The 25,100-nt window shown below is 46.5% G+C and overlaps 1 protein-coding gene across 1 annotated transcript in view; it reads right to left on the reverse strand.

Annotated features, from left to right (window-relative positions):
* MYRFL (myelin regulatory factor like) overlaps positions 1 to 25,100 on the reverse strand; it is a 106,268-nt gene that overhangs the window by 26,284 nt on the left and 54,884 nt on the right. Inside the window, exons 8-13 of the mRNA XM_072973403.1 lie at positions 24,246 to 24,322; positions 22,738 to 22,848; positions 20,949 to 21,039; positions 14,297 to 14,497; positions 7,938 to 8,046; positions 7,101 to 7,210 (exon numbers count right to left, since the gene is read on the reverse strand). Of these exons, the coding sequence (XP_072829504.1) occupies positions 7,101 to 7,210; positions 7,938 to 8,046; positions 14,297 to 14,497; positions 20,949 to 21,039; positions 22,738 to 22,848; positions 24,246 to 24,322 (699 nt within the window). The remainder of the gene's footprint in view (positions 1 to 7,100; positions 7,211 to 7,937; positions 8,047 to 14,296; positions 14,498 to 20,948; positions 21,040 to 22,737; positions 22,849 to 24,245; positions 24,323 to 25,100) is intronic.

Below are 25,100 nucleotides of genomic sequence, written 5' to 3' on the forward strand. Positions count from 1 at the left end.
CAAAGGGAGAAATACTGTCTTGTAGCCAGTGGGTGTGCCTGGCAATTGTTTAGGCTTTGGATAAATTCAGCTTTAGATCTTTGTCCAAGAGTTTACTTTGTGGACAGCTCACCAGGCCTTGACATAGATTTAAAAGAAAAAAAAAAAAAAAAGAATCCTCAAACCAGAAAAGCACGCAGCTGAGATGGTGTGGAAGCTTAGAATTCAGCAGAACTTCCAACTGGCCCCTGGAGGAGACGGTTCCCTCCCATATGTATTTCTGTTTAAGAGTAATTTACTGTGGAAGGGCTTGGGTCCTCTGACTGAGACAAGTTTCCAGCTGAACTAGCACATGGCACAGTTCGTTGTCATTCTCCGATTTCTTGGCTTCCCCGGGTGACCAATGAGCTCCTTTTGAGGGCAGTGTCTTGTGACTCCCCAGGGCCCACTTAGCATCAGATGCCTGCAGCTCCATATTCAATTAATGAACAGAATCAATAGTTCATTATCAAGCGTCTATGATGTGCCAAGCACTGTCCTATGTGCAGGGAGAAAACGCTTAGATCAGGGAGACCGGCTCTCTGCCCTCATAAAGCATGTTTTCTAGGGGGAAAGTGGCCAAAGACAGGTAAACCACAAGTAAATAATACAGTTTTAAGTTGTAATTAGCACTGGCAGGGAAGCCATTGAAACGGAAAATAACTGTCACTATCTTAAGCCATTGGTATAGACTGGGTCTATTTTGGCTTAATTTTGAGAGCCCTGAGGGGAAAGATAAGATGGTAGCACCAAGTGGAAAGGTATATTCTCATCCTGAAAAAGATAAACTGGGCCAAACAATTCACAGAAGGAGAAATCTAAATAGTTAATATAAGAAAGAGATGTGCGACCTTATTATTCATCAAAGAAAGGTAAATTAAAGCAGTAAGATACCACTTTACCCCAACTGGAGTTGAAAAATTTAGAAAGTCTGATAACGTCCATTTGTGGATGAGGGTATAGAGAAGCAGCCAGTCTCAGGAGCGGTTGTTACGAGTTGGAAATGACCGGTGATTGGTATCTCAAAGAATTACAGCTTTGTGTGTCCTCTACCCCACGCCTGGTGTCTGTCCCAGAGAAAACCACCCACAGAGGCGCAAGGGGACCTGGGTGAGAATGTTCATCCCTGCAGAGCTGTGGTCAACACAGTTGGAAGAGTCCATCACTGGAGGAGAATGGAAGGACACATGGCCAAGGACGCCACACATCAGACAGTGAGCAGATGTAGATAATTCAAAGAAATTTAAAACACATGCAAGAACCAACCCTAAGAATAGTCCAGAAAGCCTGCCCATCCAGGGATGTATATGAAACACATTAGCGTGGCTGCCATTGCTGTAGGGGGTTGGACGGAGGAGGAAATGAGGATGCAGAGGAGAAAAATGTAATAAAGGAAAAACAGTAAAATGGGGAGCGTAGTGCCTCCACACTAAAGTTCCAATGACAACGACAGAAGAGAGAAGTCTGGTGGGAGGAAGGTGTAGCTCAGTGGTAGAGCGCATTCCTAGCATGCACAAGGGCCTGGGTTCAACCCCCAGGACCAGCCCGAGCTCAGCAGCTTTGTGAACAAAGGCCAGCAAACCCCTTTATCCCCCCAGGGAGGAGGCTGTTGTGACCTGGCCCCCCAGACCTCATGGATAAAGTTAGCATCGATCAGAAAGGGGCTGACGTATCCTTAAACTTGTATCTGATGCCGAAGTTCACACTCTCGAGCCAGTGTGCGAGATCCGATGGGTGGATATTCTCATCGTCGAGATCAGAAGAGATGTGGGGAAGGCTCATTTTCCTCCCCTCTCATCCAGCCCCTCCGCATTTCCCTACTGGGCCTCTCGGCTCACATGGCTTTTGGACCCAGTGTTTGCCCACGATCTCCTCCGACCTTCACCCAACCCTTCAGCCTTCTTGGGGCCTCTCCTTCCCCTAAAGGCCCTTGCTGAAAGGGGTCCGCTGCTTCCGGGCTCTGCTCCTCATTCCACGTGAGCTGGCAAGCCTGCAGGGCCAGGCAGGTGACAGGAGACAGGTGTGAAGGCACCAGAGTCCCTCTCAGGGGTGGGGGGGAGGTTGGGGGGCAGGTCTTCAGCACCACGTCCCCACATCTGGTATTTCGAGGGAACCAGAAATCCAAAATTTGTGTGAAGATCTTACTTTTAAAAGCAGGCAACACATTTGAAAAATTTTCAAACACCATGGGGGAAAAAGAAGTCTGCAGGCTGGACTTTTCCACAGGCTTCTAATCCGTGACCTGGGTCCACATAGCCTTTTCCTTGTTAATTAGTATCTTCACCCCTGCTTCTGCAGCTCCCCCTCCACCCCCAGCTGCTGTCTCCTGGCCCGCGCTCCCAGCCACCTCTAGACACTGCCAACTGAACGTTCAGCTTACTTCTCAGACTCAAGATTGAGCTCATCTTTTCCCCCTGGAAACCACTTCTCCTGCAGACTCCCTTATGTTGGTGGAACCACGTGTCCCCCTTCCACCGAGGTTCAAAAGCCCAGGCGTTGACATAAAAGTCTTGTGGAGAACTCATGAGGTGTCAGGTCCTGTCCTAAGCACCACAGGATTGACCCTGGCCCCGGGAAGCTCACAGTCCAGTGGAGGAGGCGGAGACTAGGAACAGAAGGACAACACACTCCGAGGAACACCCTAGAAGATGTCTCTCCAGAGGCGTAAGGCAGTGTAGACGGGAGCGATCCAGGCATCACAGAATTCAGTCATTCATTCAACCAACCTATGTTGAGTTTCTACAGAACTCTAAGCCCTGGGGTTCACGCCACTAGTACAGTATCGGAGACATAATTTTGAAAAAATAGAGATGGTTTCTGCTCTCACACAGCTCCCCGGGGAAACTGGCAAAGAACAAAGAGGCAAATAAGAAGGTTTCAGTTAGGGACAGACGCCTCCAGGCTGCTGTGAGCGAGTTTGCAGCGCATCCCCGGCGCGGAGGCCCAGCCGGGGGCGGGGGGGGGGGTGGCTGCACCAGCCGGAGGGAGCACCTTTTTCTAATTACTGCAGAGCATACTCCACCCTCGCAGTGGCCCTGAATCTCACAAGCCAAGTGAGAACGAGCGCTGCGGAGACCCCTTGAGAGGAGGTGGTCAGGGAAGGGCTTGGCGCTGAGATCCGTGTGATGAGATCATGTGAAGGGCAGAGAGCGCTCAGCGGAACAGCTCCCAGGCAGAAACAAACTCTGAGCGTGAGGAACAGAAAACAGGGCGCCGGGGGAGGGGCGAGGAACAGGACGTGCTGGGGGTGCGGCTCCATCCTATTCTGAAGGTCTCAGTTTATCGGGGAGGTGTTTTGGGGGGTTGGGCGGGCGTGTGAGTGTTAGGAAATGAGTTGGGAAGAGAAGATTCCATCCAGATTGTGGAGGGTTCTCATAGTAAGCCAGCGAAGAGCCAAAACTGGGGAAGGGAGGCTCTAGGATCAGAGGTTCGTTTTTAAAGATGATTCTGCTGGCAGCTAGCAGGTTAGTTGGGAAGTTGTTACAACAGAGAGGGAGAAAAAGAATAAAGAAGGGAGATGATCTACAGGAGCTGGGGCTGCGGATGAGAAAAGGGACGCCCTCCTCCCCTCTGCCACGCCCCTGTCTCCAAGGTCCACCACCCCTCGCCCTTCCCTCATCTCTCAGTCTCCTCCTTGCTTTCCATCCAAGAGCTGCTGCCTAGTCCCCAGACACCCTCTCCCCTCCTCTGGACTGCCGGGGCACTTTACCCCTGCATCCCATGGCCTTTGACATCTCCCGTCGTAGCTTAGAGCTTATTCCTTGTGGACCGTCACATCACCCCGCTTAGACCGTCAGCACCTTGAGGACAGGAGCTGAGTGTTATTCATCTTTGCATGATTCAGATAGACAGGTTTTTGCCACATTATGATTGAAGGAAAATTAGAATCAATGAGCAAAAAGCAGCCACATACTAAGTTGTGGCTGGGTGGCTTGTGACGTGCGGTCTTAAACACACGCACACGGATTATTCAAGGATGAGCGATTCCAAAGACAAACCTCATCTTTATAGAGACTCAGTTGTGAAATTTGTTAAGGTAGTTCCTACATTTAATGTGTGCATTTTTCTTATACCAAATACACCTAATAATTGTAATGCTCAAGAAAGCTAACCACCTGTTCCCCAATAATCACAGGAACAAATTTTTAAAGATTCCGAGTAAACAGATGGATGAATGAGCCAAAAGGCAGAACCCTGGTGGTCTCACACAGGAGGAGACTAAGGTCCCGATTCTCAGGCCCCTTGCAAGCTCTCAGTATCAGCCCCGAGCCCTCTCTCTCCATCTCCCACCGCTGAGCTTTCACTGGGCCATGTGAACCATGAAAACTTTGAGGAGAAGAAGCAAATTGCTCCAGATAAGAGATTTATCTTGCAAGGTCAACACTCCTGTTAAGAAGAGAAAGAGAAGTGGATTGACACCAGCTTTGGCCAACATCACTCATCTCCGGCTTTGCCTGGTTGCATGGACAGCCTGTAAAGGTCCAGCCATTCTCTTTTCCATTTCGGCATCAAACTGCAAAGTACATGCAGAAATGAGACAGCAATCGTGGAGGGCAGCATTTCAACGTGTCCGTGTTCCAGTCTGCATTTTGGCTTCAGCGACAATTTCTCTATAAAAATAGAGGCATTTGGGGGAAGAGACATGGAGCCCAGAGGGAGAGACTGTGTCTCAGCTGGATCTCCGCCTGTTACTATCGCACAGGCAGGAGGCCCAGGGAGTCCCAACAAATGTCTTGCAAACAAACAGCCCTGGACGTGGCAATCAAGGCCGCCACGGCGCCCATGTAAATGGGAGGAGTCCAGGAAAGCAAGAGGCTGTCTGTGCATCCTTCTTCTGGAACAACCAACAAAGAGCGTAGGACCACAGGGGGCCACATTCCCTGCGCTCTTAATGAGAAAGAATAAAGGACATTCTGGGGAACACTTGTCACGCAGAGGAGGGCTACTCCTCCGTGCTGAGGATTAAGCACGTCTATGCTCAGAAGTGAGCCAAGGAAGAAAGCCAGGCAGCAGAGTGTGCAGGTGTCCATCCACTCTTGGTGTTATGGACTCACTCAGTGACCGAGGCCTTAGTGATGTCACCGTGGGTTGTATCAAGGTCCTGTTCCTAAGAGAATCGCCCCTTTTCCACTCTGGACCCGTTTTGCTTATTTATAAACTCAGTGCCCCCTTGGCATGGATTGCTCGTTGGGTGATGAACGAACCTGGCTGCCTGGAACAGGAATGCCCCCCCCCACCGCTTCCCCAGCCCTCTGGGCTTGGCTTTCTAGGAATGAACTTGGGGTATATCTCCCCCTGGGGAAGTGGGAGGATGCTGACCCTCCGAACTCCTGTTGTGAAGCATCCTGACTATCTCTGTTCAGCTCATCTGGGAATGGGGAAATCCTGGGCCAGAGGGAGAACTTACTATTTTGCTGAACAGTGACAGTCAGAAGGCCCTGGGCAGGCGTCATCTACACAGGAAGCATAAAGACCTCTTTCCTGAGTGCTCTCGGGGAGAGCCGCAGCCAGAGGCGAAACCCCAGGAGCCCCCCGCTTGGCAGCCTGGCGACACGCTCCCAAGTCTGAGGCTGACACGGTCCCTGAGGCTGACGGCTGTCTTCTCTCACCCCAGGAAGTTTACGAAAATGCAGGGGAGTGAGGGTGACTATCTTACAAATACCTCTGAGTATATTTTATATTTAGGTAAATATAAAAGAGTTTATGTTTTAAGTAAATTATATGAAAAATAAAGTATTTTATTAAGAAAAATCCATTCCTGATAATACACTTCTGAAGGGTAGTGAGAGCCTAGGCCTGAGAGACACCAAAGAATTTCTTCTATCACAGATGGGGTCCCGGGAAGCAGAAGGCAGTAACTTGGCTTGTGCCCCTCGGCGCCCGCAGCCCAGGGCTGAGCAGGCCACCGGGATGTCATTGTCTGAGTATCTGTTGCCCAAGAGCTTGTAGGTAGAAGAATGTGGAAGGGCCTGGCCTGAGAACATCCCCTCTACTTGCTGCTCGATGGGTGTCCTGCTGACCAGCAGGACTGGCCATACTGGCTTCACCTCGAGGCTGGTTCAAATCGCAAGGTCCCAGGTCTCACTCCTTTGTTGCTAAACCAGAATCTGCATTTGAACAGTTCCCCGCCACTGATTTGTGTTCACTTTGAAGTTGGGGAAGCACTGCCTCCATGAACCGACAAATTAGACATTAGTCTCCACTCAAACGTCTCTCCCGACTCCTGCAAAATCCCCGTGTCAGTCAGCCTTCCCTCTGGCATCCGATATAATAACACATCGTAAAGCTAATCGGCCTGAGAGGGAATCTGCAGACCTTGCAAGAGATACAGGATCTCACAGAATTAACAGACGTGGTCTCGGAGAACCGCTCCAATCACAACCAAAGTAATCGGCCAGCGGGGAAATGGCAGACTTAGGCCCTCAACCATCGCAGAGGGGCTCCTCTGCGGGGATGGTGACAGTCCTTCAAAAGAGGGTGATTTGAATATCAAAGAATTCAGACAGGCCCTTGGGAAAAAGCGATAAGGCTCATGAATATCTTTGCCAAAATGACCCACTTTAGACTGTGCTGTGAAAGTCAAACATACAGTTTTGTTGAAAAACTCTGCTCCAAAAAAAAAAAAAAATCAACACTTCAGTCTTCAATCCTTCTAATGAGGAGTGCATTGTTTTCATTATAACTTAAATGATATCATGTGAGACAAATAACACTTTCATAAGTTTTAGTTCCGTTTTTCAGGACAAAGTCTAATCAGAGCTTGCTTTGTTACTATTTCTCACGATGCGCGGTCCCTGTTAGAAGCGCGCACCTGCTGGGTGGACGTTCCCAGGGCCGGTGTTGCTCCAGCAACAAGACCTGCTGGACTCAAATGCTCCGTTTTCCTTTCTCCCTTATGAGACTTCTTTTTGGTACCTGTGACCAGTGTGGGATAATCAGTACCAACTTACTCCACAGCTCAGGGACGGACTCTTTTTTCTGTCCTGTTTCCTGGTTGGATGTTCAGCGCTTTGCGAAGCCACTGAAGGGGGTTTGCCTGGGAGTGGGGGAGCCCCAGGGGCAGGGATCTACTCAGGGGTTACCTTATCAACCATGAGGAAGTTCTCCAACGTCTCTCCGTTTTCACAGGTGACGTCGCCAACCTCTCTGACGGCTCTGGGAAGGATCTCTTGCACCTCCTGGGCGATCATTCCTAGACACAAACATGCCAACAGGTTTCATCACGAAAAGACCTTTCTGGAGCACATCCTCCCAGGCCCACCTTGGAATGGAATACTGACAGCCACGCAGGTTGTCTTTGCAAATAGATGCTCACCTCTCCTCAGCGTTTGCTCTGATCTACAATGCATTTGAAGCAAAGGAGGGACTCGGAGCTAAGGACCACTATGAGATTCAAAGTGGGAGCGTCGTATTCTCTACTCTTTCTGGAGACTCTGAGCCAAGTGTTGGAAAGGGTACCTAAATTCCCTGTACATAGATGTAAGGCTGGGGCATTAGCCTGACTTTCTTGCTTTTTCTGCAGGAGGATCCTGCACCCTAAATGGTCCTTTTTCCATTTCCAGACTGGCGCATAAACACCGCCTACGGCTTCTCTGACTGAGAACCACTTACCCTGCCACCTTCTGTCTCCATCACCCCGCTGCCCCGCGAGGCCCCTCAACCCTCATCCCACGAGCAAGAGGAGACTCCAGGGAAAAGAAACAATATGTTCAAAATACTCCACCAGTACCTGGGGGTGCAGGAGTGGGGGTGTTGAGTTAAGATGACACAAGACATTCCTCTAACCTTTTCTGTTCTGGTGATGATGTCATTCCCGGGGGACACGTTAGACCGGCAGGATGTTGTCAGGTGCCATAGCGACGAAGAGGGAATTGGCACTTTAAGAGCTGACAACGCGAAATTAAGAAGGCTGTGTGTACCTGTTTGGTGGGCGGCGTTGATTCCCATGGCAGACGCGAATTCAGGCTTGTAGTCGTATTCAACAATCCGCATCTGGGCTATTCTTCTCAGCTGTTCATTCGTGTCAACCTAATTTAATCAAAGAAGAGCCGATTTCACCCACTTAGCTGTTTGCCATTCCAATCAAGGCCCGGGGTGCCCCAGAGAGAGAAAGTTGGTGATGGGACCTTGCCCAAATGATTTTAAGGGAAATTTATGTTTTTCTCCTTTGAGAAGCAAAAGTTTTAAGGTCCATGTTGGTGACTTCCATCCCTGACTTAGAAACTGAACCAGAGTTCTTAGAGCTAAATTACAGGGCAAAATCTCCCTCGTCCTCTCCTCTGGCCTCACCTCTGGCCTCCGAGAGGCGAATGTTCACCTCGGAGAGAAACAGTCACTGTCCAAGAGGGCAAGGGTGCATTTCCAAAGGAGCACACAAACACCCCACAGATACAGGATGACCTTGTGTTTATAAGTCAAAAGCACAGTGCTTGGTGGGAGGGTATAGCTCAGTGGTAGAGCGCATGCTTAGCATGGACGGGGTCCTGGGTTCAATCCCCAGTACCTCCACTATGACAAGTAAGTAAATAAATGAACCTGATTACTTACTCCCAAAGACAAATAAAAAATACGCTTTTTAAAGAAGTGTAGTGCTTAGTTCAAGTAATGACCTTTGACGAATGGGTATTTCCTGTATCACTGAATTACTTACAGACATCTTGCTGGAGAAAATTTCTTCTAGTGGCAGTTTGCAAGCCCAGATTACCCACCTGCTGGCCCCTCAAAGTCCAGGCTTCCTTCCTACAGGTGGCTTTTTCCCCGGACCACCCTGTCAGACCACCCTCTGCTCTTAAAGGTAGTGAAAAGCCCTCCCAGCTGTCCCTGCAAATTCCTTTAACAAATTTCACTGGGTCCCAGCAAAAGGATAACAGCAAAGACAAGATAGTGAATTTTTCCTAGAACTAAATGTGTTGATGCAAAGGATTCAAAGGATTCCCCTTTAATTTATTTTTTTAAAAATGAATTCAGGGTAATACAGCAGGATCGATTTTTTTTTTGATGACCTTATTCAACAAGCAAAAAGTTGGTAGCTCTATGTGGGTCCCTAAATTTTTTTTTTTTAGAATGTAACTGCAATATGAAACCAGTGGTCTCTTGGCAGTTATGCCGCCTGGACATTCATCCGTGTGTTAGAGTAACCAGAGATGCTTTTTTGTTGTTGGTTGCCTTAGCCCTTAACTCCTCCCTGGACCCACTCTGCCAGGGGAGCTGGAAGGTCCCTCCAATGTTATTAAAGGCTCTCTGTCCTTCACCAGTTTGGCTGGTGGTCAAAGGTTGTGTCTTGGTGCCTAACCGGCTAAATGGACTAGCTTTATTAGGTGCTGGTCGGGGAGTCTAATATTGAGAGCGCTGCTGTTCTGATAATTGCTGTTATCAAAAGCTTGGTTCAATGAATTCATTCATCGCTTGATCTGACATTTACCAATCACCTTCAACACAGCAGGCACTACACTAAGTATTGGGACTTCAAGATGATTGCCTTTCTAAAGTTCATGGTCTGGACGAGAAAACAGACTCACACGCTATTATGATGTGAGAGATGCAGGGTGATGATGGAATTATGAACAGAGAATCATGGCAGCTCCAAGGAGGAACCTACAATATTCTCAGGGAAGGACGAAAGAAGGCTTCCTAGGGGTGGTGAAGCCCCACCGAGACCTTGGCTCATTTCAGTTCTCAAACACGCCCATCCCCTTCACTGCAAGACCCTTGCTCCTGGCATTTCCTGGCCTCAGAAGCTCTTCTGTCCCCTCCTCTACCTTCACCTCCCCCAGGTTAAAACATCCCTTCACCGGAGACGCATTCCTTGGCCTCCAGGACAAGGAAGGCCTTACGTGCTAGTAACTCCCGTTCTTTTCCTTCACAGCACTAGTCCAAGTTGGCCCCAGACAGCTAGTGAGTCCCTTTGATCATCCTCTAGTATATCTATTATTGTCTTTTCCTAGAGACTGTTCACCCCAGAAGGGTGAGGACATATTTGAGGCCATGATTTTCTGTTCATCTCCCCATCACCAGTTTCTAGCACAACTCCTGGCATGTAGTAGATGCTTAACTAATATTTATTAAATGCATTAATAACTTTCTGATAGGAGTTAGTCAAAGAAAGATGTAAGGTAGGGAGAGGGGTGTAAAGAGGAAAACAAAGACAGGGATGCTGGGCAGAAAGAAGAGCAGGTCCCGAGGCAGCAGCTCCCCTCAATGATGTCGGCACGAGGTTGGTATGACTTGATGGTAAAGAACAAGGGCAGAGCAGGGAGGGCCCTGGGCCCACAGGAGGCGGGCACAGTCACAGTCTCACACTGACTTGTCTCTGTGAGCTCCTTCATTCATTCAGCAAATACTTAGCTGCTCTGTGCCAGGCACTGGAAATTCAGTAAGTATTTTTCATCTGAAGCTTAAATTTTAACAGAAGTTCCATTCCTGAAGATGAGGACTGTGTCCCGTTCATCTTAGGACCTGCACGGTGTCCGCCAGCTAATAGACACCCAAACTATGAATGAAAGAAAGGAGGTAGTGAAATGGCAGGGGGTCAGTCAGGAGCCAGGCTGGGCTGACCTTGCACCAGCCAGGCCCTGCCCTGTTCCCCACTCCCCACACCCTTGGGAATCCTGGACTTTCTTGGCCTGCTTCTCATCATCCCCTTGGGTCCTGCATGAGGCCCATCAGAGACCAGTGCAGAGGCCAAGTCAGCTCCTTTGCTGCAGAGAGAAATCAGGGGAGGGTGTGTCCTCGCTGCGACCATCCAACCTACATGGCGGCCAAATGACCCCTGCTGTCTAAGTTGGACCCTTCCCTGCAGTTCCCCACCTAAGACATATTCCTAGACATAGCAATTTGGTTCAATAGCGCTGTTACCATTCTATTTCAGACAGATTTTTGGCCAAAGAAAATTTTGAGGGCTGGCTTGGGGACTTAAACACCTTCTACAATAATCTTTTCCTAAGAAAATGCTCTTGTGATTTGTAATGCTGGATCACAGACTTGCCGAAGCTAAATATAAACAGACTGTATTCCATATTCCCCATGGCACGTACGTCTGGCCCCAGGAAAGCCCTTGAGGCGAGGGCCATGCCTCTTGAAATCCTCTACGAAGACGTGTACAAAGGCCACTGCTCAGCACCATGCCTGGCTCATCCACGTGTGCTGAGTAAGAGGCTGGAATCTGAATTTGGGTGTCTGATTTGATCAGAGGTTTTGGAAAGTTCTGACTGTGAACGCAAGTGGCCTTCTCTGTCCTGCTGCCTCACATCCAAGGTTTCTATATCACTAACTCAAGGATCGCACCGCAGGGAAGACATTCCAGTCCGTGGACTCCAGGTCTTCAGGGAGGGAGATCTCATTAGCCGAGATCCACAGCCGGGACGATCAGCCTCCCCTCAGGAGCCCCCGGGGGTGGCACTGGCTCCCCCTGATGAGGCACTTCTGTATCTGGCTCGCGGTCCTGAAGGGAGACTGGCTGAACTAGCACAGTGTGGGTGCGGCTGGGAGAAATCATCCCGGAGCTGTTCACCTTAACTGATTTTTTTCCCCCTGGCTTTTCTTTTTCACTCCTTTGCTGCCTGGTGTTCAGCCTTCACCAGAGAATTTGGCTGATGCATTCAGCGTTCACCTTCCTCTTTTATTTAGTTTTTTTTTTTTTTTTTGCATTGACATTGGTGTTCTTCACGCCCCTCGGGTTTTCAGCACACGCTTTCCGCCTTGATTTTGTCAGTTTCCGTTCTAAGAGCTGCATCTCCATCTCCAGGCCGCCATCACTCAGTGAACGCCACGGCTGGGTAACGGAGGTGGTTCTTCTCTGAAGCTGAACTTGTTTTCCAGTGCCTCGGTGTCTCAGGTTTCTGTCACAGCTGCTTTCTCTTCTCTGTGTCTGGGACGTGCATCCAGAAGAGCCCCCGGGATCTCCACCAGTCCCCCAACCCAGCACACTCATGTGCTTAATATCCGCCAAGCCGCCCCCACTGCCCCGAGTGAGGAGGCTCTGAGCCTATGTTCACCCTCCCATCTCAGGACCAGGGGACATGCTTGGCATCTACAGCTGTTTCACATCAGCTGATCCAGAAACCATCCAAGGTTACTGTGCATCCTTAAAGAACGGGAAACCGCCCCTGGTCCCATGCTTGCAATCAGATCAACCAAAGTTTCGCTTCCCAGCACATTTGGAAGAACAGCCTTCTGTTCAAAAGTTAGGGAAACTGAGTCAGGATGAGGCGAAGGTGACGTTCACACACCTGTGAGCACCGTCAGTGACATCACCGTCACCTCTCCTGTCTGTAATAAATGGCCAGTGGAACAGACAAGGTTTCTAGAAACATGTACTTCATACATGTGGGTAGACTTATGCAGGACTAATATATTAATACGAAATAATGTAACTGATGAAGTATATATAATTTGCATTTTTTACAATAGTAGTAAAATCCATTTGCTTAGCCTCCTGCAGCTAAAAAATTCCTTCCTCTATATGAGATTAGAAAGAGCCCTAACATGAGTGAAATGAATATGGGTGTTCCCTGTTTGCAGAATAGTAAACAGATAGACCGTGTCTGGACCAAAGTCCCTGGGAGAGTGGGTCCCAGAATCAGGACAAAAACCTCTAGCCTTCAAACCAGAGACTGGCTTCTTTTTACTCCCTCCTGCTGCTGGAAGTCAGAGGGGGACACAGGAATGCCACATGTAGAGACTGGATTGGGTGACACTTCACTTCATGGATGGAGAAGGCTTCCTAGTGGGACTGAAGAAATTCTAGGGGAGTTTGTTATTTTTTTTCCTTCTCTTTTTTGTTTTTATTTGATGGCTGGACTGGGGATTGAACCCAGGACCTCATGCATGCTGAGCATACGCTCTACCACTGAGTTATCCCCGCCCGCCAGGGAAGCTTGTTATTTTAAGACGATATATGTCCTTCAAACCAAGGAGCACCATTTGAAGACGTCTGGTGAATGAAGTTCTGGGAAAGCCCAGTGGTAGCGGGAGGGGCTCCTCTATTTACATTGAGATGAGGCTTGGTGGGGAGTGGTACAGCCAACTGCAAGCATGTCTGAGTTGGTGCGATCTGAAACGCAGACAGGTTATCTCTTTCTCAAAGGCAAAGGCACAAAATCTAAGACTGGTATCTAGAAACGTTATGTGAGAACCTTCTAGCCCTGAGAGCTCCCGTCCGGCTAGTAGGTCACAGCTGCTCTGATGTGAACCACGTAGCCTTGCAGTCAGTGTAAAAGTCTACAATTACAACCATTCTTTGCAATCCTCTCAGCCAACGAGGACATTCCTGGGCTGGTTTAGAAAAGCCAGTGCAGATTTGCACTGGGAAAGGAATGCACTCTGGAGGAATGGCCAATGATTTACAGATTAGGTGTCCTCTTAACTAAGAAAGAACAAGGAAAGGAGGTTTAAAAACACCATTCTGCCACCACCTCAAAAATGTTTACAGGAGAAGCAGAGGTGGGGGCGTGGGGAGGTGTTAGAAGCATCGAGAAGGAAACAAACGGTGGAAACAGGAGTGACCTGGCACCTTAGTCCTAATCCCGTGGGTCTTCACAGCAGCTCTGACTTTCCAAGAAGATTCTGTAGTTATTTTCTCAACAGGTTAAAAATTGTAAAAGATTCAGAGGGGTCAGGCAGAGAGGCACCATTTCCATCTTAGAGATAAAGACATTGAGCTTGGGCGAGGTTGAGCATTTTATCCAGGCAACAAGCTAACAAGCAGCGCCCTGATTTCTAAGCCTGATTCTGATTTCCACTAGGCACCCCTGGAACCTGGAGCAGTGGGACCTAGAAGGTGGAGAAAGGTGTGGAGTTGAGGGGACCCTCAACTGACTGGCTGACGGGGCTGGCGCCCGGGACTCTGGGAGGAAGGGGCTGGAGAGGTCCAGGAGAAATGCAGGCAGGACCTGGACCAGGCCAGCGCCCGGAAGATGATCAGGGAGATGGAAGTTTGGAGATGGAAAGGAAAAGGACGCCCCAGGAGCTGACAGTTCGTGGATGGAAAGGCAATGGCCTGTGAAAAAGAACTCAGAGACTTCCCGCTTGTGAAGCCAGCGCTTTGCCACCATGGCCCACTGCTCCCGGCAGGGAGATCCATCCTCTGGGGCAGGAGCTGCTTGACGGTTTCAGCAGAGATGCCTAATGGCTCCAACCCTCACAACTGCTAAGCAGCGTGTTCGTCTCACACCAGCAGGTGACACAGAGGGATGCCTGGGCCAGGCGTGTCAGAGCCCAGGAGGGCCCGGACACCTGACTCAGGTGTCAGAGGAGGTGTTGAGGCCGGCCCCATGCTCACCTCCTGGACGTTCTCTTTTGCCCGGCTGTCAGACGGATGCATAATTGTCCCCATCACTTTCACGTTGCCACAGACAACCAGGGCTTCGTCTGGTGCGTCTGTGTTTATGCCCACTCGACTGTGGCAAACCACAGATTCTGGAACTTGTCCTCGCTGCCATAAGGCATCAGTGTCATTTTCAAATTGCCCAGGGTTGGAGGCCTGGAAAAAATAGATACATATATCACAATAAAAGTTACAGAAGCAGGAACAGACGATGGCATTGTTCCCCAGAGTAAAGGAAAAGAGAAGGTTGGCTAAGCCTTTCACTTGAGAATCACACGTTGGGTGGGACGTTCTGACATATCTAAATAACTGTGTCCCCAGGGGAGCCAGGGAGGATCCCCTCACTGCCCTGCCCACCACGAGCAGGAGCTCTGGGTGTCACTGTTCGCAGCGCCAGTCCCTATCTGGAATGGTGAATGTGTCAGTTACCCTAGGTGGACGATTAGGAAGAAGAAAACTAAAAGGACTATCTCTTGAGGGATAATAATAATGACTTAAAACCAGAATATTACATCAGAAAATATTACAAGTTTATTAAAGCTGGGATAAACTAAAGAAAATTACCCTGAATTTAGCTAGCCCTCTTATAGTTTCAAAACACTTTCATGTTTATGATTCCTTATACAATTGACAAGGGAATGACAATGTCGATATATTTCATGCAGCAGATGATGCTGGAGGAAGAGCTGTAACAGCTGCATTTGCTTTGTGCCAATCCTCACTCCAATTCTGTGAGATTGGACCATTAACCTTCTTTTACTGATACTAAGACTCTGAAAGGATAAACAATTTGCCCAAGGTCATAAGGCTCCTAAGTTCTGCAGCTGCAAATATACTTCCTTTGATTATTAAGTAATGATTCTAACTTTGACTTTTGTGGTGTTGCCTAGAAGTAACTCTGGCCAAACGCAATCTTCAAAGACAAGCCAAGTAAAACCAAATTTTACTGTTAGATAAAATTTTTTTGTCTAAGAGTTTTCCACTGTGACTGCTCCCCTCCTCCTCGCTTCCCTGTAGCCACTGAATCTATTTCCACATGAAGTGAATTCATGGAAATCCTCAAAATTAATTTGTTTTTCAAATTATGACCTAACCTTCTCTACCTACTCTCTTGGTATTATTTGACGGTTTTTACCATGTGCATGTGTGCCAATTTAAAATAACAATGAAAAGAAATCTCAAAATTTAGTTCTAAGTTTGGCTTCAGTTAAAAGAACTTTTAGGTGTCTTCAACTTCCTATTTCATTCCCACCTGCCTGAGCCCTGAGCTGCTTGGAAGACTCAACCATTGACACTGGATAGACAAAAGCAGGGAAAGAATACAAAGTAACAACTTTGAATATTATTTTGTGTGAATTCACTCCAACAAAGAGCCTTTCTGCAAGGATCCTAGAGCCCCCTGGGTTGTGAATGGCAAATTGGCTTTGACTCAAATCCTTTTATAGCGAGCAATCAGCTACATCCAAAGGTATGCCGTATAAAATGTTGATGTATTTTGCTCTCCTCTGAACATAATGAGCCACTTCAAGGAGATAAAATAGGACAGTGATGGATTTTCTTTTTCTTAATGAGCTTTGGGGTAATTATTATCCTGTTGGTAACTTGACAGCACTGGAGAAGCAGATATAAGTAGAATCAGTTTGGGGGAACAGTTGCCACAATCTCCCCTGGTTTTCATCGTATGAAAACTCAGATCCCTAAACATGTTCAGATCATTTTGGAAAGGGCCGCAGATCTACAATATTTTAAATGTATAGTTTTAAAGAGAAATCCTCATCAGTAGTGGGAAATGTAATTATAAAATCTGTGAACTTATTTCCCTTCTCTGGTATCCAGGATCTTAATGTGCCAAAGCAAACTGAAATGGAATCACAGAAAAATATTCTGGAATCACAAAGTTGTGTTCACATGTGGCCCAACAGTTTCAATGATATCAAACACCCAAATGAATTAAAGTTTCTAAAATATTTTTATTATTTATCTCACAGCCTCATACATCGAGGGTAGACGCGAACATTTTAGTCTATGTTGTGACACGAACTGGCTGTGTGACTTTCGGGAAATCACTTAACCTTTCTGTACCAGTTTTCTCCTCTGAAGAATAAAGAAGACATTGGTCTTCTTTACCTATCTCATGGGGTTGTGGGAGTTGATTTAAATCATGTATGCATGAACACTTTGTAAAAATGAGGATGGATGGTCCCAAATTCATCCCAACAAATTCTGCTGTGCATAGTAACCACTGTTCAGCCTGTAATCAATTAATCTGCTCTCCTCAGCAACACGTCTACAGAGCTGCACAATTCCAGGGGAGCACCCTTCACAAAGAACACAATGTAAGTGGCACCCCCTGCAGGTGCCTGGAAGAGGAAACATCACTAGTAGTCATTTGAGGCCATTTAAGTTTGGGGTGGAAAGCTGTGATTTCTTCGCTTTACCATTGTTTGGGCTTCTAACGCAGCAGCCAAAGAGCGTAATAGGAAAGCTTGAGCTGAGGAAGGCAGTCCGTAAGATACCCATTTTTGTGTCTTTTGAAAGGGCTATGGAAAATGGGCCTAAAAATGCTCTTTACTGGTGCTACTCAAAGTGTGATCCTCAGGCCAGCAGTAAACAGCATCTCCAGGAGGTTTGTGAGAAATTCAGAGTCTCGGGCATCTCCAACCTACTCGGCCAAAAACTGTGGAGGTGGGACCCAGGAATCCGTGTCTTTAGAAGCTCTCCAGGGGATTCTTATTCTCGATAAAGTTTAAGAACTATTTCTCCATGCCATGCACTACTTCCACACTACTGTGAAAGGGGTCATGAGTTACCCCTGACATAGCTAATAGATGGTTCTGTTGAATTCCAACTGCAGAGGGAAACAGAGATTGCTCCTCACACTGATTCCTCCTTTTGAGTAAATAAAAATTCAGCTGAACTCCAGAAGAAGGGTGTGTGTGTGTGTGTAGCTCGAGTGTCTGTTGAGGGCGCGAAGGGAGGTTTGTGGTCAGAAATGGGCAAGAGCCAGTGAAAACAGAGGTGGTACCTGGAATGACTCTGCTCTCCCCCCATCCCTCATCATCCTTGCAAATGCACTGACTCTCCCGACCCTGGGTGTGCGATTGAAGAGCAGTAAAGGAAGACCTTGGGGGGACATGCCCATTTCTGTTCTTCTGGAAAAGGAACTGGAATAATTTATTAGTTTTCGAAACTAGGAAACCCCGGCGTGTCTTTGAAAGGCAGACAAAGGTAATCATCCTTCCTGCTTGCAACACAGTGCTTCAAACCAGGTTTAATTATGCGTTTTAGAAGAAAAGTAGAGCTGAAAGAAAGCCTCATCATTAACAAGGAGAATCTGAAGGAAGTCTGCTAGGGAGTGCTCCCCAAAACAAAGTCCTGGGAAATAAATCCGTTCTTTGACGTCAAACTTAATTTCCATTAAATTGGCCAATTTACAGTATGGGACCATGCTATATTTCCAAAGCTGTTTTGATTGACAGCCCAGATGAACAATTGCTGGGTCCTGCTGACCATTCTTTCTCCAAGGAGAATTCTGAATGCATGGTCTCCTGAATCCCTCCTGTGGCCTGAAACTCATCCAGTCCAACCTTCATACGGTCACCCTTATGTTAATTTCCACTATGGGGAGAAAGGACTCTTAGGTCTCAAAATGAATGGATCTGCCAAATGCAATTTGCAGATCTCTATGTGATGTGGTCAGGTCTTATAATGTCTTCAGTTGCCAAATTTTTCTTCCTTCACCCTGGAGCTCATACTAACAAACTCAGGCCATAGCCTAAGATGGCCCATTTGGCTTTTTCGTAGAACGTAGGCTGCTCTGCCCTCTGCTCAACCCATGATGCAAAGTCCTGATTAGTGCCCTCTAGAACCTCATGGGCAGGAAATGCATTCTGGGGACGATTCTAAAACTCACTGATTCAGACAATGATGCCATTTCTTCCCCACCCCTCCTTTTATTTATTTATTTATTTATTTATTTATTTATTTATTTATTTAAACACCTGTATTGTGGCATGATTCCTGCACAATAAACTACACCTATTTCAGATGTACAATTTGACGAATTTTTAATAGTGCCATTTCTTGAATTCAGTTTTTCTTTTGGTTAGTTTCAACATTACATGACTAAACAAATTCAAAAGTCTGCATTCCACAAAAAAAAAAGATACTAACTAATATATATAAAATAGATAAACAACAAGTTCATACAATATCTTGTAACAACTTATGGTAAAAGAGAATACGAAAATGAATATCTGTATGTTCATGTATGACTGAAGCACTGTGCTGTGCACCAGAAACTAACACAACATTGTAAACTGACTAGACTTCAATTAAAATATATATATATATATATATACATATACAAAAAAGGTCTGCGTTCACTTTCATGCTGCGTTTTGAGGTTAGAATGAAATAATACCAATAAGAACTTCCAGTTTGAGGGGGAGATATTTTTACCATTATTTTTCCTCTCCTTGTTAGGGTGACCCTGTGTGACCCAGCACATTGTAGTACAGGGCATCCTCTTTAACCAAAAATTATGACTAGAAGAAAGCCACTGAGTCTGGCATACCATCATTTTTTTCAAATAAAAACTTAGTGGGTACTATGACACCCAATCCATATAATTTATAATTTATTATAAATTAAGTATAATTTATTTATTTTTTTAGTGTTCATACTGAATATGAGTTGCAGAAACTTTCAGCTTGTCAAAATCATCATTACGAGCTGAATTAGCATCGTGCTTTGGAGATGAGAGGGCGGGCGCCCATTAACGGAGCGCTCCCATAACAGAATGTTGGGCGATGTGGTCTCTCTCACGTTGCTGCTGTGCGGACTCACTTGGCAGCCCAAGTATAGCTTTGCAGGGATGGTCAGCAGGAAATGGAGAAACCTCAACACCAGGTAAACTATTCAGAGTATGCAGGTGACGGGCAGACTGCCTGACTCGAGCATGAATTCCATAGCTCAGAGCCTCACCTTCACGATACCCAATCTGTGCTAACTCTGAAAAGAAAGGCGTTGTCTGTCTGTATTTCTTCCCGTGAGGAATCAGAAACAATAAGCAACCTGGGTTTCCAGACTGGATTTTAAATCAAATTGATAAATACAAAATAGATAAACAACAAGGACCTCCTCTATGGCACAGGGAACTATATTCAATATCTTGTAATAACCTATAATGCAAAAGAAGCTGAAAAAGAATATATGTGTGTGTGTGTGTGTGTATAACTGAATCACTTTGCTGTACACCTGAAACTAACACATGGTAAATCAACGATACTTCAATTAAAAAAGTTTTTTTAAATAAAATAAATTAAAACTAAATCAGATTTATACTAGTGCAGCATAGTCATCCCAGATTACATCAGGTGAGGTGTCAAAAATCACCCACCTTTGCCCAAGAGGAGTCTGTTTCGCCACAGCTCAGATGGGGCCCTACGAAAGCCCAGCCTGGGGCGTGCACGCTGGCAGGCACAGCGCCGGCCCTCACCCTGGGACGCCTGAACACGTTAGTGTGTTACCTCATTTCCATCATTACTTTATTTCCATTAAAACTTTGAGACACAGTTTCAGGAGTTCCAATCATAGATGGCTTATTATTTTTCACTGACGAAAAGAATTACACAGAAGGCCCTTTGTTTCAGAACAGCTCACAGCCAGCGAGGGAAGACTCACCTCCCCGCATGGGCAGCTCTTGTCTGTCCCCAGGCCCAAGTTTAACAGCCACGGCAGCGGACATGCCTGTCGTAAACCGTGTCCCCTACTGGGGTTTGCGTGTCCCCCTGAGCCACTTCAAAGACCCATGACAACACAGAGCCCGCCCACCCACAGGGCTGCCAGGCCGGTGGCTACCTGTTACCTCATGTCCCTGGCATTCGCTGCGGTGGCCAGCCTGGCCTCACACAGCTGCAGCTGCCGGCAGCTTTCTGTTTGTGTGGCTGCCAGGACTCCTGCCCACAGCTGTGGCCAATCATTCATTCAGCAAGCCGTGCTGAGCCATTACTATGTGCTAGGCAGCGGCCCAGATGTCCCTCGGGTCACCAGTCACTTTGGGGCATGGAATGAATGCCTCCCTACCACTTTCTCTCCCCTGCGGGCTTCGGGGTCGGAGGAACCTGGGTTAAAACCAAGCTTTGTGCTCACCGATGACTCTCTCCCTCTTAAATCTCAATTCCTCTGGTGTAAAGAATGCAGTGTAATTGTGAAACAAAGTAACTGGATGTCGTATAGAAATTATTTAGCCCAGTGCCTAGAACATACTGTAAAAACCAGCACTGCTGACATTTGGGGAGGGTAATTCTTTGCTGTGGGGGGCTGTCCTGTGCATTGTCAGGCGCTGGCATCCCTGGCCTTTACCCACTTGACGCCAACAGCACCCCCAGTTGTGACAACCAAGACATTTGCCAAGTACCCCTTGGGAGACAAAAGTTCTAGTGGTTGAGAACCAGTGTAAAAAGTCCCTATTATTATTATTATTATTTTATCATCGGGGGCCACTGAGAAAATGCATTCTTCATGCATGCCATTGAATATGCAAAGTCTACTTCCGGGGGGAGAAAGCACGTGGGATCCAGAAAAGTCAGAGAACTGAGCTTACCCTGACAATGATCCGTTCAGAGATGTGGGCAGACAACAGGTAGAACTGGTCTTGGTTAGCAGCATACAGTCCAACCACCAACATGAAGTACCTAATACAGAAACAGCAGGGCAGTGGCAACACGTCAGGAAACAGAGACACAATCTGTGCATTCAGACACCACCCAACAGTTAATCAATAGTGAGTTTATCCAGGTGGGTTTGGGCTTTACAGATTTCATACTTAAAGATTTTCTCTTCTGCTCTAAGTTGCCACCCCTGTGAAACCAGAGAGGAGTTGATTCACGCGCTCTTGTTCTGGGTCTACCCTTTGCCCAGCTGGAGGGACCTGTGAGCTGGGTTGCAGGCCCAAAGCAGCCTTCACTGGGCAGACACCCTGCTGGGGGCCCGGGCTCGGCCCACCTGGGCTGGCTGGGGGCAGGCCTCGCCCTGCTGCATTCCTGGGCCCTCAGCACAGCACTGCTCACTCACTTGCACAACAAAAAGCCACCTTAGAGGTCCCTTTGTCCAGAACCACCCAAGCCACACATCCTAGACCAGCAGGGCTGACCCAGGCACACAGGCTCCTTCCCCCCCTGATCTTCACTTGGCCACGGAACCCGGACCTCTCACATTCTCCAGTGATGACTTCAGTCAAAGGCCAGAACCCTCCCTTCCAATTGTAATCAAGGCAGCCTTCATCACTGTCATTTAAATGGCCTCTTTATGTGTACCACTGATGAGACATTTTTAAGATTAGACCATTTCTGGGAAGTCAAAATAAAAATTATCTCTATTAGAAAAGCTTTTGCTTTAAGAACCACATGAAAAATAATTCAGCAGCTTTTCCTGTAACACTCTAAATTCTCAAATCCCGGGAGAGCAACAGTTCTACCTTGTATCAAAGAAATCAGTAATAGTAACAACAGATGTGATGATGATTTTTATTATTAGCTATCACCTACTGAATGCTCGAAGTGTGTCATGCACTGGGCTAAGCAGTTTATCTACATTAGTTCGCTTAGAATCCCAAAACAACCTTACTGGAGCAGGATATGGGTATTGCCCCCATTTTACAGAACAGAAAAATGAGTCTCAGAGAGGTTGAGTTCTGTGCTCAAGGTCACCCAGCTGCTAAATAACAGGATCAAATATTCAAACTCAGTACTGTCAGACTCCAAAACTTACGTTCTAAAATCAGTGGTTCTTAAACTTGGGCACGCATCCAGTCACCTGGGGGTTTGTAAAAAGAGAGATTGGTGGCCCCCACTTCATATTTTTGATTCAGTAGGTTTTCAGGGAGGCCCGACAACTTGCATTTCTAATAAGTGTCTAGGTGATGTTACCTCTGCTGGTCCTGGGTCCACAGTATGAGAACCACAGGTGTAAATCATTAATGCAAATTTATTTGATTTTTTTTTATCAAAAAAGGCTACGGCAGAGCTCCAGGACTCAGGCCATGAAACTAGTGACCAGCACAGAGAATTTGAGAAATACAGTCAATCCTCAACCCTTGGGAGCAATGAGACATGAACAGGTGGTCCCTCAATGAGAATCATAGAGGAAGACAAGTGGACGTGGGGCTGGGCGGGAGAGCAGGCATCGCGGGGTGTGAGGAAGGAAGAAGAAAGATGCCTAAGGGTAAACGAAATGTGTCCTTAAACAGGAAGAGTCAGAGAAGGGAGGAGAGTGGCTGAGGGAGGCCCAAATCTCCCAGCAGGCCAGCCCGGGGCTCAGAGGGGCCCCTGGAGGGGACGGGGCCGTCCGGTGGAGCAGCCGGCCAGCCCGGGGCACACCCACGACGCCAGTACCTCTGGTCAGGGTTTGGCTTTCCCTTCTTCCTCATGTTATTTGCTGTGGTTTCGCTGAAGTGTAACCGGCCCAGCGTTACTTTGGTGACCTGGTCAGCAAGCAGGTCGACTCTAAAACAAACAGCAAGAAATACCGAGACTAAGAGAACAGAGTTTTTGATCATATATAACTCATTCTTAGATTCTTGGGTCTGTTCAGTACTCTCATTCTCATCACACCGTGAAAGACACTGATTTTTAATAAACCGTCCACAGCATGGTCAGGAACGGCTGCCACGGGATAATTCTTGCATGGTAAGAAGGGTTCATTCAGCTCAAGCCCGGAGCTTCTGACTCACAACGGCTGGATGCTCCTGTCCAACGTACAGGTTCTTTGACCTCCACGACAGGAGGAAAGACACGTTGCATTTGTGCCTCTGGCACTGTTGCTTTAGCCCTCACCGCCCGACTGACGCAGTTTCTCTAGGTTCCTCGTGAGCTCCTTGGCACCCCCTTCCTGCATCTGCCCTCTCCTGGCCTGGTTGTGGGAGGCAGCTCGCCAGCTCCTGAGGAAGACCGCGCACAGCCTGCCCAGCCGGGGAGAAGCGATGCCCCAGGCCAGTTCAGTGCCGTGTGCACATGTGCACTTCAGGCTGAGCTCTCGCCTGGTCTGTCCCGGGTGTAGGACCATCTATCAATATTGCTTTAAAAAATAAGTAAAATGAACTGTAAGCACAGCATGGATCCAGAACCTTGGAATCAATTTAATTGGCATCATGCTGATTTAAATGAAAAATTAAAAGAAAGATCTAACCATAATCTATCTTAAGAAACCGAAGTTGTTAGCGAGGTTGTCAGTAATAAATGATTATAAAAATAATGGTGACTTTAAAATGGAGCTTTTATTTTATTTTATTTTATTTTTGGAGGGGGTGGCACTTAGGTTTATTTATTTAATTCTTTTTATAATGAAGGTACTGGGGATTGAACCCAGCACCTCGTGCGTGCTAAGCATGCACTCTACCAGTTGAGCTGTGCCCTCCCCCTAAAATGGAGCTTTTAAAAAGGATTTTTTTTTTGCAATTATTTCAATGTATTTTACCTTTACTTTTGTTGATAAGCATGTGTTCAGAATATTAACATATTACTACTGATTAAGTACAGTACAATTTCTACAGTGGAATTCATTTTATTTTATTTTTAAATTTCAGTTTTTTTTTATTGAAGTTAGTTGGTTTACATGTTTCAGGTGTTCAGCAAAGTAATTCAGTTATACATAAATATATGTATTCTTTTTCAGATTCTTTTCCAGTGTAGGTTATTACTAAATATTGAATATAGTTCCCTGTGCTAGACAGTAGGTCCTTGTTGTTTATCTATCTTATATACAGTAGTGTGAATCTGTTAATCCCAAATTCCAAATTTATCCTTCCCTGCTCCCAGAATTTATTTTAAATAAGCAACATACATCAGGCAAGAGGGCTTCTTCCCAAAACATTCACAAAGAAATTTAGAAAAAAATTTCTTACTTAACAGGATTGAAGATCTTTTTGCTTCTGTCTGCTTGGGACTGTTCAATAGCAATTATTTGATTGGTGGCTTCTACCTGTGTAGAACAGCAAAAAAAAGTAATTACTAACAAGTAACTTATTTATTAGTTAAAATGCTCAATAGTAAATAATTTTCAAGTGTTTAAAAATTTTCCCAAGTCATCAAGTTAGGCACTTGGCAGGAAGGACAAGTCACTGAAAGGATGTTTCAGACAACAGCCCTGACCTTAAAGCGGTGTGTCATTGGTGAGAAATGAAACAAACATCTGTAAAACTAAATAAAGAAAACACAAGACCACAGAGGGTTTCAGGTGAACAGTGACTATAGAGTGGGCTAGTAAAACAAAAGAGCAAGGAACCTCGAAGGACACATGCACTCACTCACTCATTCATTCATTCATCCTATAAATACTTGCTGAGCACCTGCTGTGCACCAAGCATTAGAGATGAGAAGAAGGCAAAATTAACAGAAATCCCAGCCCTTGCAGAGCTTAAAAGAAGAGCTCACAGCAAACAATACAAATAAATGAAATATAGGAAATGACATTCATTCAGTAGTTGCTACAAACTCTTCTGGTTATCACTGAATAGTGGCAAGGGCGTGCTGAGATCTGCCCTACCAAATATGGCCTGTAAGTATTTGCATAGTAACAACCTTTCTGGACAGCAATTGGGCAACCTACATCAGGGGTTTCAATAATGCTCACTGATTCGATGTATAAATTCCTCTTCTGGAATTTATCCTCATGCAAAGATGGGTATTCGTGGATGTTCACTGCAGTGTTATTAGCAACAATAAATAATTGGAAAAAGAAACAAAATTTACAATAATAC

This window comes from Vicugna pacos, chromosome 12, assembly GCF_048564905.1.
Source record: "Vicugna pacos chromosome 12, VicPac4, whole genome shotgun sequence".
Taxonomy (NCBI): Eukaryota; Metazoa; Chordata; class Mammalia; order Artiodactyla; family Camelidae; genus Vicugna; species Vicugna pacos.